The sequence below is a fragment of the Taudactylus pleione genome, unplaced genomic scaffold, assembly GCF_031769625.1.
Source record: "Taudactylus pleione unplaced genomic scaffold, aTauple2 ptg000080l, whole genome shotgun sequence".
NCBI classification, from domain to species: domain Eukaryota; kingdom Metazoa; phylum Chordata; class Amphibia; order Anura; family Myobatrachidae; genus Taudactylus; species Taudactylus pleione.
In genome coordinates this window covers 3,865,707-3,883,960 of record NW_028284482.1, presented here as the reverse complement: position 1 = coordinate 3,883,960, position 18,254 = coordinate 3,865,707, and the positions used below count along the sequence as shown (strand labels likewise).

General features: G+C 45.3%; 1 protein-coding gene across 1 annotated transcript; it reads left to right on the top strand.

Moving 5' to 3' along the window:
- Positions 1-306: 306 nt before the first annotated feature.
- LOC148532261 (uncharacterized) lies at positions 307-2,176 on the top strand. The gene has a single exon (XM_088468023.1). The coding sequence runs from the start codon at positions 653-655 to the stop codon at positions 1,562-1,564; it is 912 nt and encodes a 303-aa protein (XP_088324149.1). The 5' UTR covers positions 307-652; the 3' UTR covers positions 1,565-2,176.
- The last annotated feature ends 16,078 nt before the right edge of the window (positions 2,177-18,254 follow it).

Sequence of the window (18,254 nt, the reverse complement as noted above, 5' to 3'; positions counted from 1 at the left end):
CGTTGCTAGGGCTCCTTAACTTTACTTGTAGAGTCATTCCCATGGGTCGGGTTTTTTGTAGGCGGCTCGAAAGAGCCACGGCGGGTATCAAGAAGCCCCATCACCTCGTTCGAATATCCCAAGATTTGAGGGAAGACCTTCGAGTTTGGTTGCTTTTCCTGCGCGAGTTTAACGGTGTTCGTATATGGCTCCGGGCCCCAGTAGATAATTCAGAGCTTCAGTTATTTACTGACGCGTCCGGTTCCATCGGTTTCGGCGCCTTTTTTGAAGGAGATTGGTGCGCGGAGCCTTGGCCAGAAGTTTGGGGAGTTTTGGGCCTTACGAAGAACATACTGCTCTTAGAACTTTTCCCCATCGTAGTGGCAGTTGAGTTATGGGCTTACAGGCTTTGTAATAGGAGGATCCTTTTTTGGTGCGATAATTTGGGTGTTGTTCAGGCAGTAAATAATCAGAGGGCGGAGTCTCCGTTGGCTTTGAAGTTGTTGAGGCACTTGACGCTTCTTTGCTTACGGAGGAACATTGAGTTTAGGGCGCAGCATGTTCCGGGAGTGTCTAATGAGATAGCAGACGCCTTATCTCGTTTGCAGTGGGACAGGTTTCGTTCTCTCGCTCCTTACGCTTCTATTCATGGTTTAAACTGCCCCTCCCATGTATGGCAGATTGTCGTGCCGGCATCAAAGGCCTCGCAATGAAGTCTCTGGCCCCTAGCACGTTAAGGACCTACACGGCAGCTTGGGACAATTGGCAGGGTTTCTTGGCTTCCACACGTGAGGGAGGTAAGACGGTTGACGACCGTATGGCAGAGTTTGTTTGGAACTGGCATGAAAGGGGTAGTTCTAAGGCTGCTATGTCTGCGGCGCTGTCTGGCATCGCTTACTTTTCTAAACTACATGGCGTTGCAGATCCCACAAAATCGTTTCTGCTATCCAAAGCGATGAAGGGGTGGGCGAAGGAACACCCTAGCATAGGCGACACGCGTAGACCAATTGACCCGGCTTTGCTTAAAGATCTGATTGTGGCTGTATCAGGGGTTGCTTTAGGCGAGTACGAATCGGCCCTTTTTAGTTTAGCTTTTTCATTGGCATATTTCGGGGCGTTTAGAATCGGCGAGCTTGTAGCCTCTAGTAAGAGTTCCGCGACATCGGGTTTATTGTTTAAACACGTGGTAGTTAAGAAGGAATTGATATTGTGTAAAATTCATAGGTCCAAGACTGACCAACTTGGCAGGGGTCGTTGGATTTCTATAAAAGAACACTCAGACGCTGTTATCTGCCCAGTTGCCTTGGCGCGGCGTTTTAATGCTCTTCGCCCTCCAAGTGGCGCGCAGTGGCTTGTACATGTTAATCTTACACCTTTATCTAAGTTTCAGTTCATAAAGCTGTTTCAAAATTGCCTTATAGCCTTAGGCCTGCCCACAGACCAGTTCGGGACACATTCATTTAGGATAGGGGCAGCAACCTGCGCAGCGGTTGATGGTGCTTCGGTCGACACCTTACAAAAGTTGGGTCGATGGAAGTCATCAGCTTATAAAACTTATTTAAGGGAGGATAAGTTGCTTAAGTAGCTGCGCTCCTTGCGAGTTTGTTGGGAAACCCAGGGGCCTTATGCCTACTGCCGCTTTGGAGTTTGAGGGGCTTTTCAGTTTTGCCCTCAAAGAGGTTTTATGTTTTTCACCTTCAGCTGGGTCACCCAACTATTGTTTTCCCTTCCTTAAGATGCATTTATTTGTTATATTGTGATTCAGTTTCTGACTAGGTAACTTTTCTTGCAGGGTTACCCAGGAATGCTAACGGTCGGGTGTGGTTTGTAGGACACTCATTTATATTTTGGGCTGGTCGGCACCCCTTAGCTTTGCAGGCCCCCCTTTTGTTAGGTGCAGATGACGTCCGTTGGTTAGGTTTCCGCGGTATGCGCTGGAAGCGACTACTGGAAGCCTTATGGACGGCAGAGGATAAGTTCGGGGCCCCGGACTGGGTGGTCATTCACTTAGGGGGGAACGATTTGGGCACTTGCAAAGGCATCGAGCTAATACATGCTGTTAGGAACGACTTGCAAGTGCTAGTTAACCGTTGGCCCAATGTGCGCATTGCTTGGTCGGACATTGTTCCACGGCGAGTTTGGCGAGGACCCCAGGGTGGTAAGGCATTAGACGGAGTTCGTCGTAAGGTCAATATGGCAGTTGGCCATTTTATCCTCAGTGTGGGTGGCCGCGTCATACGGCATCCACGTTTACGTTACGAAGAGGAGAGCTTCTATAGACCTGATGGGGTACACCTAACGGGAGTAGGGTTAGAGCTGTTTATCAGTGACTTATGTAGTTTCCTTTAGGTATTGGAGGGTCACAGTTTGGTGGCGGGCCTGGTTCTATGAACCGGGCTTTGGCGGGAAGCAGTGCTCCTGGGCGGCCTATTATTTAGCGCAGGAGTGACTGGGTAGCATCTTTCCTTTGAGAGCGGCAAGTTGGTCACCGCCCATAAGGGGGGACCTGGTCCCTGTCCAAGGGAAGGGCCGAAGGCTGTGCCAATTAAGGGGGGATGGTACTACCTCAGGCCAGTCTGCGCGGGGCGGGAATCCGCTTCCGTTTATTTATTATTGTTTCAAGCAAGGCTGTGGCCTCGGAGCACTGCTTTTGTCCTGCCACCCATTACCAATTCTAATTCGATCAATAAATTATGGCTGTGACCTCTTTAATTGCATTTCATGTGTCAGTGTGTTCATTTCTAGGCTTAGATTAAGATAAGTTAACAAATAGAATGATAAAACGAATGGGTGACTTAATGCATACGAATACTTAATTAAGTTTGAGGATAGATAAGCACCCTGTTTGATATTTAAAATTTGTTAGTTAGTTAAGGGTTAAGGCTGGGTAAGGTGTGGTTAGGTAGTGGTCAGTTGATGTGATAAGCCTATCATAGGATTTGTGGGAGGTTACAAATTACCCATATATATTCCTTGGTAAGAGGAGCCATTTTCCTCTTTTCCAGTTTCTTCAAACCACCCACCCACCCACCCGACTAAGCTGGTTGGTATGCTTTTTTGTTTCGTTGGATTTTGCATTTTTGTGTTTTCTTCCAACAGGTAGAAGTTCAGCCTGGCGGGAAGCAGTGCTCCTGGGCGGCCTATTATTTAGCGCAGGAGTGACTGGGTAGCATCTTTCCTTTGAGAGCGGCAAGTTGGTCACCGCCCATAAGGGGGACCTGGTCCCTGTCCAAGGGAAGGGCCGAAGGCTGTGCCAATTAAGGGGGGATGGTACTACCTCAGGCCAGTCTGCGCGGGGCGGGAATCCGCTTCCATTTATTTATTATTGTTTCAAGCAAGGCTGTGGCCTCGGAGCACTGCTTTTGTCCTGCCACCCATTACCAATTCTAATTCGATTAATAAATTATGGCTGTGACCTCTTTAATTGCATTTCATGTGTCAGTGTGTTCATTTCTAGGCTTAGGTTAAGATAAGTTAACAAATAGAATGATAAAACGAATGGGTGACTTAATGAATACAGCTGTGCACCTGCCAGGAGACCTGGTATATGTGAACTGTGTGTGGTCCTGGGGACTGAGGGTCTCATTCAGACCCGCTCGTGAGCGCTGTACGCTCGCAAGCGGGTCGATGTTACCCAAATGCGCATGCGTACGACGGAGGCGCCTCCGTCGTGCGCATGCGCGAGACACAGCGAGCGACGGGGAAGCCGTTCGCTCGGGGTCTCGCACCAAAGGGGGCTTGCTGTCGATGGTGAGTGACAGCACGCCCCCTTTGGTGGGCGTGCCGGGGGCGTGGCTGCCCAGACGGAGGCGTTCCCATGGGAACGCCTACCATCTGGGTTCGGCCCCACTGACATCACTAGTGAAGTCAGTGGGAGTGTTTTTGGCTCTGATAGAGCCAAAAGCACTCCGGGCTTGCGGTAGACGAGACCCTACCACAAGGATCTTGTCGCAAGCCCGATGGTCGTGATGATCTTGACCATCGCGACCATCTTTTTGGCCGCTCGCATAAGCTGTGGCCGCACCATTTTCAGCTAGGCCGGCCCTGATTCAGACCGAGCGCTCTGGTCAGAGCGTCCGGCTCTGAATCAGGCCCTGAGTTTGAGAACCACTGCTGTAAACCATTGATATTACACTCAGGAAAACTTCACTTTCTGAGTTTGGTATATATGGGTCAGACCATAGTACTCACGGATGATTAATAATGGGACTGTGGTCTGCAGCGCTAATTAGCCTTTTGCAGGATATTTCTGTGAAAAATCCTGCATTAGGCTGTTAGGACATAGTGGGGATAAATAAAATGTATGTAAAAACTACTGTTTCTGCGTAATTTTATGAGTCTTGATAAACAGGCCACAATGAGAATTAATTTTAGCACAACAGGGTTATTGTAATTATATGGACATTGCTGCATATAGTGTAAAGATAAATGAGGTCACACATTTTTAAACCACCTGAAGATGTTTGGAGGTAAACGTAATAGCCTGAGCGCCAGTGAGTTCCCGATGTTTTGAAAAGGCAAAACTAACCTGGTCATATAAAGTAAATTAGAAGAATTAGATAATTTGATAAAATGTTTGAGACATTTTTAATCTGTGTAACTATTATAAATGTTTACCTTCCAATTCTGTGGGAGCATATTTTCTAAGAAAAATAATACCTGCTGTAATAATTATCTCACATGAACAAATGGTAAAAATCCATTTCATGTCACCCAAACCTTACATCTACACCCCACATTGATCAAAACACGAGCATTCCTCATAAATGGTACAACATTGGATGGTATTAATTTACTTACCTGCAGTTACTGGTGGATACTGTAAAACATTAGAAATAAAATTTGGGGTTATATCCTGCCCCAACATCACCACTGAAGCTAACGATCCAAAGGAGGTAATTGATCACAAAATGGATAAAATTATTCAAATTAAATGGGATTTTTAAAAAACACAATTCATCATTGCCTACATTAGGAAAATACATAGAAGGATTTTTTTTGTGGTTAGACCCATCAACTTGGTTTTCAGAGGTTGGTAAGGGGAAGAAATTGCATTGGGGAAACTTCTTTTGATGATATTAGGAATCATTTTCATACCATATGTATTGATAAAGGGTTTATTTCTTTTAATTAAAAGTGGTAAAAGAACATGCAAAAATAAGTAAGAAACAGAACACTCTCGTTTGGAAATGATGGTAATGTCTCCAATAAATATATCCAATACAGAACTGGATAATCTACATTACAATGCTGAAACTGAAAGAGGAACATGATAGTTTTAAATACTATCATAGGGGGGAATGTTTACTTCAAAAATAGTAAATTAATTAATTCAATTGAAACTGTGATATATTGTAATGCATATATTTGTAAGTGATAACATATTTGTGAAAATGTGTTTTATCAAGTTGCTTGTAGTTGTTTGTTAATTACATTCATCCAATAAATACCTGCTTGTAACTGTAACTATTGTAACTATTTGTACACTGTAACTGTTTGTACACTTTAAACGGTGTAACTGTAACTATTGTAACTATTTGTACACTGTAACTGTTTGTACACTTTAAACGGTGTAACTGTAACTATTTGTACACTTTAAACGGTGACCGCTCGAGGACATAGGCACATATAGATATGATAATAATGACACACACAAGATTACGATGACCCAGGAAATCATGACCAATACAACGTCATGTTATTACGTCATGTTATTACGATGTGACCAGTGTATCTAAAATGTACTGTATTTGTGAGGTTGCTTCTCTCTTTATTTGTGGTGTATAAATTGACCTACTGTCCTTGGAAAACAGTGCATTCCTACTAGAAGCCATCTACTGGTACCAGCTTTAAATTACTTTTGCTGCAAATAAATCTTTTGATCTTTGAAATCACATCAATCTGATCGGACAGCCAACTTCGTCAAACCTTTGCCCCTTTGCTGACCTGAAGACTCGGGGCCAGACAACCAGCTATCCTATGTGGATTTTGTATTGCTCTTTACATATAGTAATTCATACTTTGGAGGGCTCTCCTGGACTGTAGAAAGAGTAGGCCGATCTTCCCGCAGGGCTTGATGATGCAATTTGCATTTAGTCACAAAAAAAAGTTAAGAGCTGCTCATCAAAATTTTTCAGTTTATGATTTGTTGATCCTAAAAAAAAAAGGTGATGTAATTTAGAGGTTAAAAAAGTCTGTATTTGCTATCTTTGTTGTATGGTATATGTCTCTTAATAAACCTTTAGGAGAACATTAATTCCGACTCATTTAATAGCATATTGTTTCCATAGCAACACAGTCCAGGAAAATGACTGAGAACACACAATAGAAGGAAACAAATTATTAACCCTGAATAAGGCATAATGATGTATAAAAAAACTACCTCTCATGTTATTATATGTTGTTTTCTTCTGTACAAAGCAGAAAAGGGTACGAGAGCAAAGGAATGAAGGTCAAGTAAATACATTATTGAGACTGATCTGTGGCATTTAGGGCCTGATTCAGCACAGATCGCTATTGCAATCCCAACAATATTTCCAATACAGAAATATTCGTCCTGCTAGGACTGAGGTTTATTCTCCTGTGTTTGTGATTAAAGGATTAGGTACATGGTATTAGAAGAAAACTGCTTTATTTATAGTGGCGTAGCAACAGGGTCACAGCATCCACTATTACAACTGGACCTAGATGAACAAGGGCATGGTCTTAGAGTTGGCCAAACCACCCCTAACAGTTCATGTTTTCCAAACCACCTGTGGATCTGTAGAATGTGTCAGTAGGAATGAAGACACCACAGGGCAGATGTACTAAGCTCTGGAAAGTGATAAATTGGAGAGTGATAAACTACCAACCTATCAGCTCCTAACGGTCATTTTTCAATGTGGCGTGTTGCTATGTGACCTATTATGTAACACCACCATGTCCCCTCCATAGGTCACGGCCCGGGCTGCATCTGAGCTGTTTGGAAGAGCCCAGTGATGCCTGGGCCCAAACTTAGAACTGGCCGCACTCCGCCCCCTATGGTGTGGTACCCTCATGCAGCTGCTGTGCTGGAACGGCTCTCTTGCATGATCAGCATGCACATAACCTTTCTGGGGAACGATGACTGTTCTCAGCTAAGGGTTTTCTCCATCATAACAGACTGATCTTCTCCTGGCTGTGCCTTCACTGAGACCTTTAAATATTACAAAACAATCAATCAGTGGTTGGCCTGGGATATGCCCTATTCCCCAGGTACTCAGGGGTGGTGGATTGGTTTTCAGTCTACAATAATTAGACGCCAAAATACAATCTGATTATGAACCTGTTCTGTGCATGTGCAGTAAGGGTCCTGCGATTACACTCGCAGACCTCTCAAGCCGCAATATGATTGACATGCTGTGGCGTTTGGGGGGCAGAGCGGGGATATGGCTGGTCACCGTTCCCAGAAACATGGGCGTGTCGCCCCTGTTTTCCAGGAGAGACGAGGCCAGGGTCTGCGTCAGCGGATGCAGATTGCTGGCCTCTGAAGTGACCAGCACCCGGTTAGGCTGCAGGAAGCTTCAGCCTGACCAAAGAATCAGCCATCAGTCTGACACCTCCTTCTGCATTTGCATTAAGATGGACGGAATTGCAAAGCTGCTTGTGCGCGGCTCTGCAATTCCATCCATCTCTAGATCAGGCCCTGTATTTTTTTTTTCAATTGGAAGGAGTTGGGCTCATTGGGCTAGATTTGTATTCAGAGTTTGATGAATGTAAGCATCTGCATCAGGGAACTGATGATGAATGGGCCCATTACATAAAACTAGAGGGCCTGTGATCTGCTATTTGCAGTTTTGGTGCAGAGGGATATATATGCACATATGTTGAGTGGTGCATGGACCTTGTGCGGCTATTGGTGCATACACACGGTACAACTTTCTAGTCGATATTAGCGATATCGAAAATCTTTATATGGTTCATATTGTTGACATGTTGTTTGGCTGCATTGTTTGGTTCATATTGTTTGGCATGCATCGATGAACGATGCGGGTACCTGTCTGTCAGATAACGATATCTGAAGTCGACTGTGTTTACAGTCCAATTGGTCGTTATCGTTACATCGTTCAATGTGAACGATGTAACGATCAACGATATCGACCAGGTTAGCCATTACCTGGACACTCCCCGGCCTCCATTTTCAGAGCAACGCGACGCTGGAGGAAGAAGCAAACAGCGCAGCTCCGCATGCACCTGTTCCACAAGTTAAAAGGTAAGTTTTTTTGTTTTTTTTTCAGCCACCGCTGTCCACCAATGTTGGGTGCACTGCATAGGGGTCTCTAACGTGGCACAGCGGGGGGCCCAGCATATTCACAGTGGAGGATCCAGCAAATTGGGGTCTCTGCCTAAACGGGGCACAGTGGGGGGCCCAGCAAATCGGGGTCTCTGCCTAAACGGGGCACAGCAGGGGGGCACAGCATATCAAGCGCTATTCATAACGGAGGGCTCTGCTTAGGGGACATTGCATCACAGGGGGCTCTGCATATAAGGGGGTACAGCATTAAAGGGGCTCTGCATAAGCTATCATTCGGGAAGTACCGTTCTACAACGGTACTTTAGTTCGTGTCTCCGTGCTGATCGTTTTTATATATAGTATAGTATATAATAGTAAACTCCAAAGAACACTATTTTTTTTTTTTTTAATGTTTGTTTTAAAATTTTATAAGTTCAGACATGGCTGGAAACAGAGAGTTCTGGACAGGATTCCTGGATATGTACCAAGCCAATTAGTACTTGTGGAACGTCAAAATAAAAGAATACTCAGATCGGGACCTTAAAAACCAGGCATATCAGAAGCTGCTGATGTATAACAAGTGCCTGAGGAAGAATGCAGACATAGGGCCTGATTCAGAGCCGCTCGTAAGCGGCCGCTCGTTCGCTCCGAGCGATGTTTGCCCAACTGCGCATGCGTACGGATCATTATACGCATGCGCGAACCAGTCAGTGCGGTCGAAATTCATGTGCTCGCAAAATAGCGAATGCCTGATAATTTGAGTGACAGAATGAGGCGTATGTGGGTGGTAACAGGGGAAGGTGCTTGAAAACGGGGAGTGGAGATCCGAACGCAGGCGTGCTTAAAGGTCAAAACGGGCGTTTTATGGGTGTGCATAATTAAAACAGCAGCGTCATTGACCACGTCACTGGGTTATTTTAAAGCCAGAACTGCTCGCAAGATTGTGGTAGCAAAAACCAACCACAAGAATAGCGAGCAGTTCATACGCTGGTCGATGTACTCGATTAATCTATTAAATAGCGGACATGACGTAGGATGCGAGCGGCCAGGGGGCGTATTTATCCAAAAAACGACCGCAAGTTTTGTTCGCTCGTTCAGACCTAGAGGCGTGAACAGACCGCAAAGAGCGAACGGTTCATTTGAATAGCCACCCCTATTTTCTGGACGAGCGAGCGCTAATTGCGTCTGGCTCTGAATCAGGCCCATAGCTTGGGTAAAGCAGAAGATCAACAACTTCCGGACAGTGGACCTGATTTAGAGCTGCTCGCTAGATGCGATCGCTCGCATCCAGCGTATGCAAATTTTTCAAAGTGATGACATGGGAAGCGATCGCTCGCCAAGGCATAAGCACACCCACTTTGGCTGTGTGAGCGATCGCTCTGTGTATGCAGACACCCATAAGCGTATGTTGAGACACCCACTAGCGCACGTCATCTCCAGGAAGTGTTTTAAAACAGTGGTACATCGAGCACCATCGGTAGCGAACGCTGCGCTTGTGGTTGTCTTACCTTGCTGCAAGCACTGTGAGGACTTCAGTGTAAAAAACAGGCAGGTGATGTGTACTATGACGCTGCCTGTTAATTATGCACACCTTAAAAACGGCATTGAAACACCGAGGCACGCCTGCGTTCGCACCTCCACTCCCCCATTATTAGTGTCCTGCCCCTGTTACCACCCACAAACGGCCTCTCCTGTCACTCATTTCACTGGGCTGTCTTTGCTGGGCGAGCGAGCGGGATGCGATCGCACAGTTTAGTTCGTGCACGCGCAGAATGAAGCGGTGCGCATGCGCGTACGCAAACCATCAGGCCACTTGCGAGCGCACAGCGCTAGTGAGTGGGTCTAAATGAGGTCCAGTGTTCATGCTGGAGCACACCAAATACAGTATGTGAATGCCAAACGATCCGGAGCAGGGGCGGACGAGGTGAAAAAAAACTAGATTATGGTACTATGAACTACTCTCCTTCATCCTGGAGAAAGAGCCGGAGAAGCGGTCAATCAGCTCACTGGATGAGGACGTGGAGGAGAACCGTCCTAAGGATGAACCGGAGGGTCAGGATACCATAAGTGCATAAACAAATATATATATAAATATATATATATATATATATATATATATATGGTTTTTTTATTGTTTTTTTTTTTAAAAGCATAGATTACTGTACTTTAAAATTTTACATCAGTGGAAAGGGATTAACTACTTGTTTTCACCCTTACTCACTTTACCAATGGGATGCAGTCAAGAAGCCGGCAGTCGAAATGGTGACTGCTGGCTTCCCAACTGTGAAATCCTACCTGAAGTCTGGTGGTATGACATACCAATTAATTTACTTATGTAATGATATTAATAATGTAAATAAAAATTATTGGACCAATTTGGTCATGTATTTTATTTGATAATTCACATTTGTTTCTCTCCTAGTTACTTCTCATGGTAGTGGATCCTGATGCCCCAGCCAGTGAGCTGTTGGAACTTGAGGAGTCCATCGTTGAGGCGCCACCACCTCCACCACCCTCAGAACCTGCCGCCAAGAAGCGGAGGTCGATGGCAAGGCGGCTCTATCCTCAAGTTCCAGACCAGGTCGGACAGAAACATTTTTAAAATGTGCCAAGGAGGTCCTACAGATGAACACAGATGATTTTAGTACTTTTGGCCTCAAAATCGGTAATGAATTGAGGAAAATGAAGCCCCAAACCCAAATGTGTTGCAGAAGGGTCATGTATGAGGTTGTGAGTCGTGGTATGGTCGATGAAAACACAATGCTAACCCCATACATACCCAAGCAACCTGCTCCAACAGAATACAGTAGTTCAAAGTTTTTAAACCCCCTACATATCCATATCCCCAATATCCTCCTCTACAGTATTATCCCCAATATGCGTCAGTAACCCATGTGCCACCAACCAACCTCCCTGGGCCATCCTCAAGTGGCATGCACTCTGCTTGGCAGAGTGCACAGTCAACTCTTCTTACCGATGACGAGTTTTTTCATAGATAATTTTTTTACGTTCGTTTTTTTAAGCATGTTTTAAAATTGTTCTGCCCGATTTCTCCTGCTCTTTCTTTAGGATGATATTGAGTAGTTCATCGTACTATAAACTTTGTGTTTCTCCACCTCAATTGTCACTGTCTTATATATTTTTTTCTTCTGTGTGTGCATGGGTGTTAGGCTTAACCACATTAGCGCACAAGAAGATCCAGCGACTACAGTACAGTCGTGTTCAATAAAAAAAAAAACAATACAAGTGTCACTGTCTCATATATTTTTCTTCTGTGTGTGCGTGGGTGTTAGGCTTAACCACATTAGCGCACAAGAAGATCCAGTGACTACAGTACAGTCGTGTTCAATCCAAAAAAAAATAATACAAGTCTTATATATTTTTTTCTTCTGTGTGTGTGTGGGTGTTAGGCTTAACCACATTAGCGCACAAGATCCAGCGGCTACAGTACAGTCGTGTTCAATCCAATAAAAAACAATGCAAGTGTCACTGTCTTATATATTTTTTTCTTCTGTGTGTGCGTGGGTGTTAGTCTTAACCACATTAGCGCACAAGATCCAGCGACTACAGTACAGTCGTGTTCAATCCAAAAAAAAAACAATACAAGTGTCACTGTCTTATATTTTTTTTTCTTCTGTGTGTGCGTGGGTGTTAGGCTTAACCACATTAGCACACAAGATCCAGTGACTACAGTACAGTCGTGTTCAATCCAAAAAAAAACAATACAAGTGTCACTGGACCTCATTCAGAGGCGGTCGTTAGATGCAAAGGGTCGCTGTGAATGAGGGCGGCCGCTTGCATCTTGTAGTGCCGCCTCTTGGTTGATCGCTAAGCTGTGGGTTACCACCCACAGCTCTAGCAACCGACCAGGGTGATGGTCATCGTGACCATCGGGGCTTGCGACGAGACCCTATGGTTGGGTCTCGGCACTTGCAAGCCAGAGGGAGCTTCCTGCTCTGATCGAGCAGGAAGCTCCCCACTGACATCACTGCTGATGTCAGTGGGGCCACCCCCAAACGGCAAGCGTTCCTTCGGGAACGCCTCCGCTTGGCCGGCCACGCCCCCCTGCCCGCCTCCCAAATGGGGCGAGCTGTCACTCACCATCGACAGCTCGCCTCCTTTGGTGCGAGACCCCTAGCGACGGAGCACCCGCGCTAGCTGGGTCTCGCACATGCGCACGTCAGAGCCGGCTCCAAAGTGTGCATGCCCAGTGGAGGAACATCCACCCAGTTGTGAGCGCTCAGCACTTGCGACCGGGTCTGAATGACCCCCACTGTCTTATATATTTTTTTCTTCTGTGTGTGCATGGGTGTTAGGCTTAACCACATTAGCGCACAAGATACAGCGACTACAGTCGTGTTCAATAAAAAAAAAAATTAAAGTGTCATATTTTTTTCTTGTTTGTGTGGGTGGGTTTCCGGCTTAACCATAGTAGTGGACAAGATCCAGAAAGTAATGCAAGTTGCAACCTTGTGCTGACAGACTCCAATCATTCTTAAAAAAAAATACAATTAAAGTGTCATATTTTTTTCTTGTTTGTGTGGGTGGGTTTTCGGTTTATCCGTAGTAGTGGACAAGATCCAGAAAGTAATGCAAGTTGCAACCTTGTGTTGACAGACTCCAATCATTCTTAAAAAAAATATATAATTAAAGTGTCATATTTTTTTCTTGTTTGTGTGGGTGGGTTTTCGGCTTAACCCATTAGTGGACAAGATCCTGCCAGCAACGTGAGTTGCAACCTTGTGCTGACAGACTACAGTCGTGATCAATCGTTACTCTGGGGCCTGACAAAAAATATATATCATCATTTGTCGTTTTTTCTAATATTTTTATGTGCGCGCACGACTGCACGTGTGTTAATTTTGTAACCGCACCTTGGCTACACTATTGGTGATTGTGACACTGCTTCTAGACTGCAGAAAAAATATGGAGGGCTGTCACATGACAGGAGTGCAAGGCCAAGAACCACATGTTGTAGCTGCCGGCAGCAGTGCAAGGCCGTCAACTTCCTCGACCTCTAGGAAGGCCCATGCCCCAGGGCTTAAGTCACGCCATCGATATGGTAAAGCAGGTTTTACTGAAATTTAGAAAAAAAAAATTGAAAGGATATTTGACTTTAGATAAACAAAAAATTGGCAACATGCCATTCACTACACGAAGTGGCAAGGAAAGGATAAGGCCTTGGCCTTCTTACTTTATGAAGAAGCCTGCTGATTCTGATAGCCCTTCTGCTTGTAGTAATAGTGGTGGTGGTCCAATTATAAATGTGAAAGTTGTTAAGACAGCTCCAGAAAAACCAACTGTGTGCCCAGAGGAATCAAAATCACAAATCCCTGAGGAGAGTGCAAGTGTGTCCGCGGTTGCCATGTGTGAGCCCGACCTAAATACTAGTGTCTTTCAAGTTCCAACATTTATGTGCCCTCTGTAAATGTGGGGAAGGGCAGTCAACATCTTGCACACGTAGTCATTGAGGATGCTTCTGTGGAATTGCACATGGAGGAGTAGGATATTTTAGTGGATGAAGGCACTAAGGATGATGAGGATGTTGATGATGAAGATGTTGGTGTTAATGATGAAGATGTTGGTGATGAGGATGTCCTTTGTGTAAGTAAGGCAACAGCTGTTGCCCATGGTTTGAAAAAGCCAAAGCCCATTGTTGGGCTTCTAGATGTGAATTGTCTCATTTGCATGGGGGAAACACAACCTCAACCCTCAGATGAGATGGATCTCAGCCAGTGGACAACATTGAAATCACCATTAAAAAGTCACAATGGAAGACTACAGTGTGGAAAATCTTTCTTCACAGTCAGGAGAGGCCTAAGAGAACATGAAAAAAGATGCTTTAGGTGCTGAACTTCAAGGGATGTCTCCGTCATGTTCTGCAGTATGGAAAGGTTTCATTCACATGTTTTCTATAAAGCAGTTCAAAGTTACAGCCTTCAAAGTGTCTGGTAATTCCTGGCAAAGGTGGGTGTTAAAGATAGCCAAAGATTATTACAAGCAAAGGATTCATCTGTCCAGAATCTGTCTGGGAATTCATGGATCGTATTTGGCCTGAATGCACTAAAACATCCAGTGATTTTGTCACTGTGTTCTATAGCCCACTAGTTTATTCCTACCTGAATGGCAAACTGAAATACGGAATAGTAAGCACAGACAACATGGAGGCCTTTGTTATTCCGCTGCCTGCATGCCAACCATTACCTCCCAGACTACACCCACTTGGGGGATCAGGTCTTGATCATGACCATCCCCATCTGTTGCTAGGCCTTCTTCTTCCAAACCATCCATGCTGGACTTACTGTCCAAAAAGGGTAAGCAGTGTACAGAAAGAAGATCTAGATGTCCCCAATGACATTTTTTTTTCTTCTATCATAGATGATGTGGAGAGAATAAGAGCTTCACATGTTGGACCTGGAACAGGGTCTCCCACCTATTTGGCTTCCATCCAGAGAACAGAGCTCTGTTCCTCAGGAACTGTCTATGCCTGAGCTGATAGGTAGGTAGTCTCTGTCTGTTGGTAAACACCCTTCAGGAGATGGAAACCCAGAATAACAAAAACTATAATTAATGTGTCCACTGATATAACCAGCCTGATCCTTTAACAGCAACATACCCCATATGGCCAACTCATAACATGACACCCAGTATGCAGCCTTCTCAAGTTATGATACTAATTCAGTCGCCATGGTTGCTCCAGTCTAAGAATAAGTGGACAGTGGTAATTAGTGGCAATTTGAAGGCCACTAACTAACTCTGTTTTTTTTAATCTCCCTTTACAGGTTGGAAAAATTCTGTTACAGAACAGAAGATTTATTTTTGGAAAGCATGCTTCGTGGTGAAAAAAAATGCCAGCAAGCAGGCGTGGTGCAGCCGCACAACGTAATACTTAAACCTTAGGTCAGAAATGTTGCATTTGCTGCTCAGTTCCGCTTGTTCAAAATATATCTCATATGGTTAAGTAGACAGTGGGAACAACGACAGTTTGAACTATGTTTTTTTTATGTCCCTCTACAGGTTGGGAAATGCGAGTTTATAGAAGATTTGCAAAGCATTATTTAAGTCATTTGTTTATTTATTTTTGGATAGCACACTTTCTGGTCCCCTTGTGAGCTGTGAGATAAATGTTATTGAGGTTATTAATACTGTAGGAACAAAAAAAAAGGCCCATTTTATGTGATTTTAGCTGTTTTTTTTATTTTTTAAGAAAAAATCCAGATCCAGAACCAAAACACGAAAACAAAACACGTAGGTGAGGTTTTGGCAAAACCAATCCAGATCCAAAACCAGGGGAGATCCAGATCCAAAACCAAAACCAAAACACGGGGGTTGGTGCACATCTCTAGTTTTAACATCTCATTGGCTCTAGTTTTAACATCTCATTGGCCCCTCCAGCACTCCCCGCTAGAGACCATAGTGCATCAGCCTAGTGCTGATGCGCTATGTCTCAGTCACGGCCGGCTCCACTGAGCATGCGCAGGATCTCGCAAGTGTTGCGACATACCCGCGTGCAGCCCTGGAGCCAGCAGCTACCACAGCAAGGATATCGCTGTCCCTGCTGTGAGGATAGGGCGTCGCCAGGCTGTAGCTGTTTATAGCAACAGCTATAGCGAATTCAATGGTCAGGCGAACTGAGCATTTGTACAGAGTCCAGGCTATCGGCAATGTTATCTTGTAGATAGGAGCACTGATAATGAGGGGCGCAGAGTGCTCCTGTCATTTACCGGCCACAACACAATACATGAGGGCGAAGCGGTGTCAGCGCACTTAACGTGCGCTGATACCACTTTGGCGGTTCATACATCTGGCCCAAGGTCACATACAGTGTCTCTTTGAATGCAAATATCATAGTGCATTATGTGCAAAAATATCTTACCTTTAAATACTCAGACTTGAGGGCCTTGTGTATGGCCTTACACGTCTCGGGGATAATAACGCCCAAAGCCTGTGGTGAAATCTAGGTCTCGAATTTCAGATCAGCCAAGGATCTTCTGGTAGCTAGAAAGCGCAGGGTAGCCAGGAGCCTCTCCTCCGGCACCACACTGTAAGAGAAAGACAAAGAGGAGGCATGAGTCACTGAGCACTAACACTATATAGCCCCCTGATGCAGTGTCATAAGAAATTTTACTGTCATGTCTAACAAGTCCAAATGTGGGACTTCTTTCAGCCAGAATTCCAAGATTGGAGCTTTATTTGTAAACAAGGCAACAAGAAGGGGGAAAAAAACTGCAGAGACCCCTCTTTAACTGACAATTCATCAGCATGTTACAACTGTTTCATAACCGTGGTAACCCATGATGGTGGCTGGGATAACCCTACATAATTAGGACCTGGATACATGACATAGTAAATTAAACCAGACAAGGGCAGAGCTATACAAGAACAGTCAAATTTACTTTGCTTTGATGCCTCTGACTCTTGTCTTCCGCGTCACCCCTCTAGCTTGATGTTTGGTTTTCTACCAAATAACAATCAACATAAATTTTTACTTTATGTAAATAATGAATTATTAATGCACTTGTTTTACCTATAGTAATATATTATAAATTAACAGATTATTTACTGTTTATAAACAAGCACTGGGGTAAGACAGATAGTGCTACACTGGTCAAAATCAATTATATGGATAATTTAATACTTTATGTTCATTAACACCTCATATCTTTTCTAGGGAGCAATAAAAATTCTTCCACACTATGTGTCACAAGCTGCCGCACTGCCAATGTTGTGCGGGGTGAACGCCGGGCAAGCGTTCGCTGAAGTCTCCTTCTTCCTCCTGTTTGGACCTGTGGTTAGCAGCATATTGTTTCAGTTCTAGTCTTGATTGCTGCTAAGCCTCTGCACTAATTACTGCCTGTCAGGTGCACACTGAGGGCCTGATTCAGAGACGGACGCTCTGAAAGAGCGCTCGCTCTGAATCAGGGCGCTTTTTTTTTTTTTTTTTGGAGCGGCCTCCTGGCCGCTCGCATAGCTGTGGGTGCCCACCCACAGCTATAGCGAGCGGCCAGGTTGATGGTCGCGATGGTCAAGACCATCGCGACCATCGGGCTTGCGACGAGACCCTTGTGGTAGGGTCTCGTGGCCGCAAGCCCCAGAGAGCTTCTGGCTCTAATAGTGGCTCTCACTGGTGATGTCAGTGGGGCCGCCCACAAATGGCAGGCGTTCGCTTGGGAACACCTCTGTTTGTGAAGCCACCCCCCGGCCACGCCTACCAAATGGGTTGAGCTGTCAATCACCATCGACAGCTCGCCCCCTTTGGAGCGATACCTGGAGCGATGGAGCACCCGTTGCTAGCCGGGTCTCGCGCATGCGCACAATGGAGCCGGCTCCGTCGGCAAACATCTACCCGGTTGTGAGCGTTGAGCGCTTGCAACCGGGTCTGAATCAGGCCCTGATTCTCCTGTCTATGCATAGCCCAGGTGCTCACTGGTCTGTAATTAGGGAGACTTGCTTTGGTTGGTCCCTGTCTCTGATAAATTCCAGCCAGCCTTTCACTCCATGCCAGAGATAGCGTTCCACGTGTTTCCGGTTCCAGTGTGGTCTCCTGTTTGCAGTCGAGTTACCTGTGTCTAGTCAGCCTCCTTGTTCCTGCTGTTTGCGTCATCTGGGCGGCACGGTCCACAATAGTACTACCAGCCATTTGTGTCATCTGGGTGGCAATGTCCACAATAGTACTACCAGCCGCTTGTGTCATCTAGGTGGCACAGTCCGCAATAGTACTACCAGCCGCTTGTGTCATCTAAGAGGTCCGGTCCACATTCCTATCTCCAGCCATTTGTGTCATCCAGGCAGCGCAGGCCACGTTCAGTATCCTGAGTACACAAATTTGTGTACAATCGCTGGTGTCATCCCGGAAACACTAAGCGCACTACAGCTCCTAGGGTATGCAAATTTGTGTACAGTTGCTGGTTTCTTCCCGGCGACACTTAGCGCATTTCAGCATCCTGAGTACGCAGGTTTGTGTGCAATCGCTGGTGTCATCCCGGCGGCACTAAGCGCACTTCAGCGTCAAGAGTACGCCATC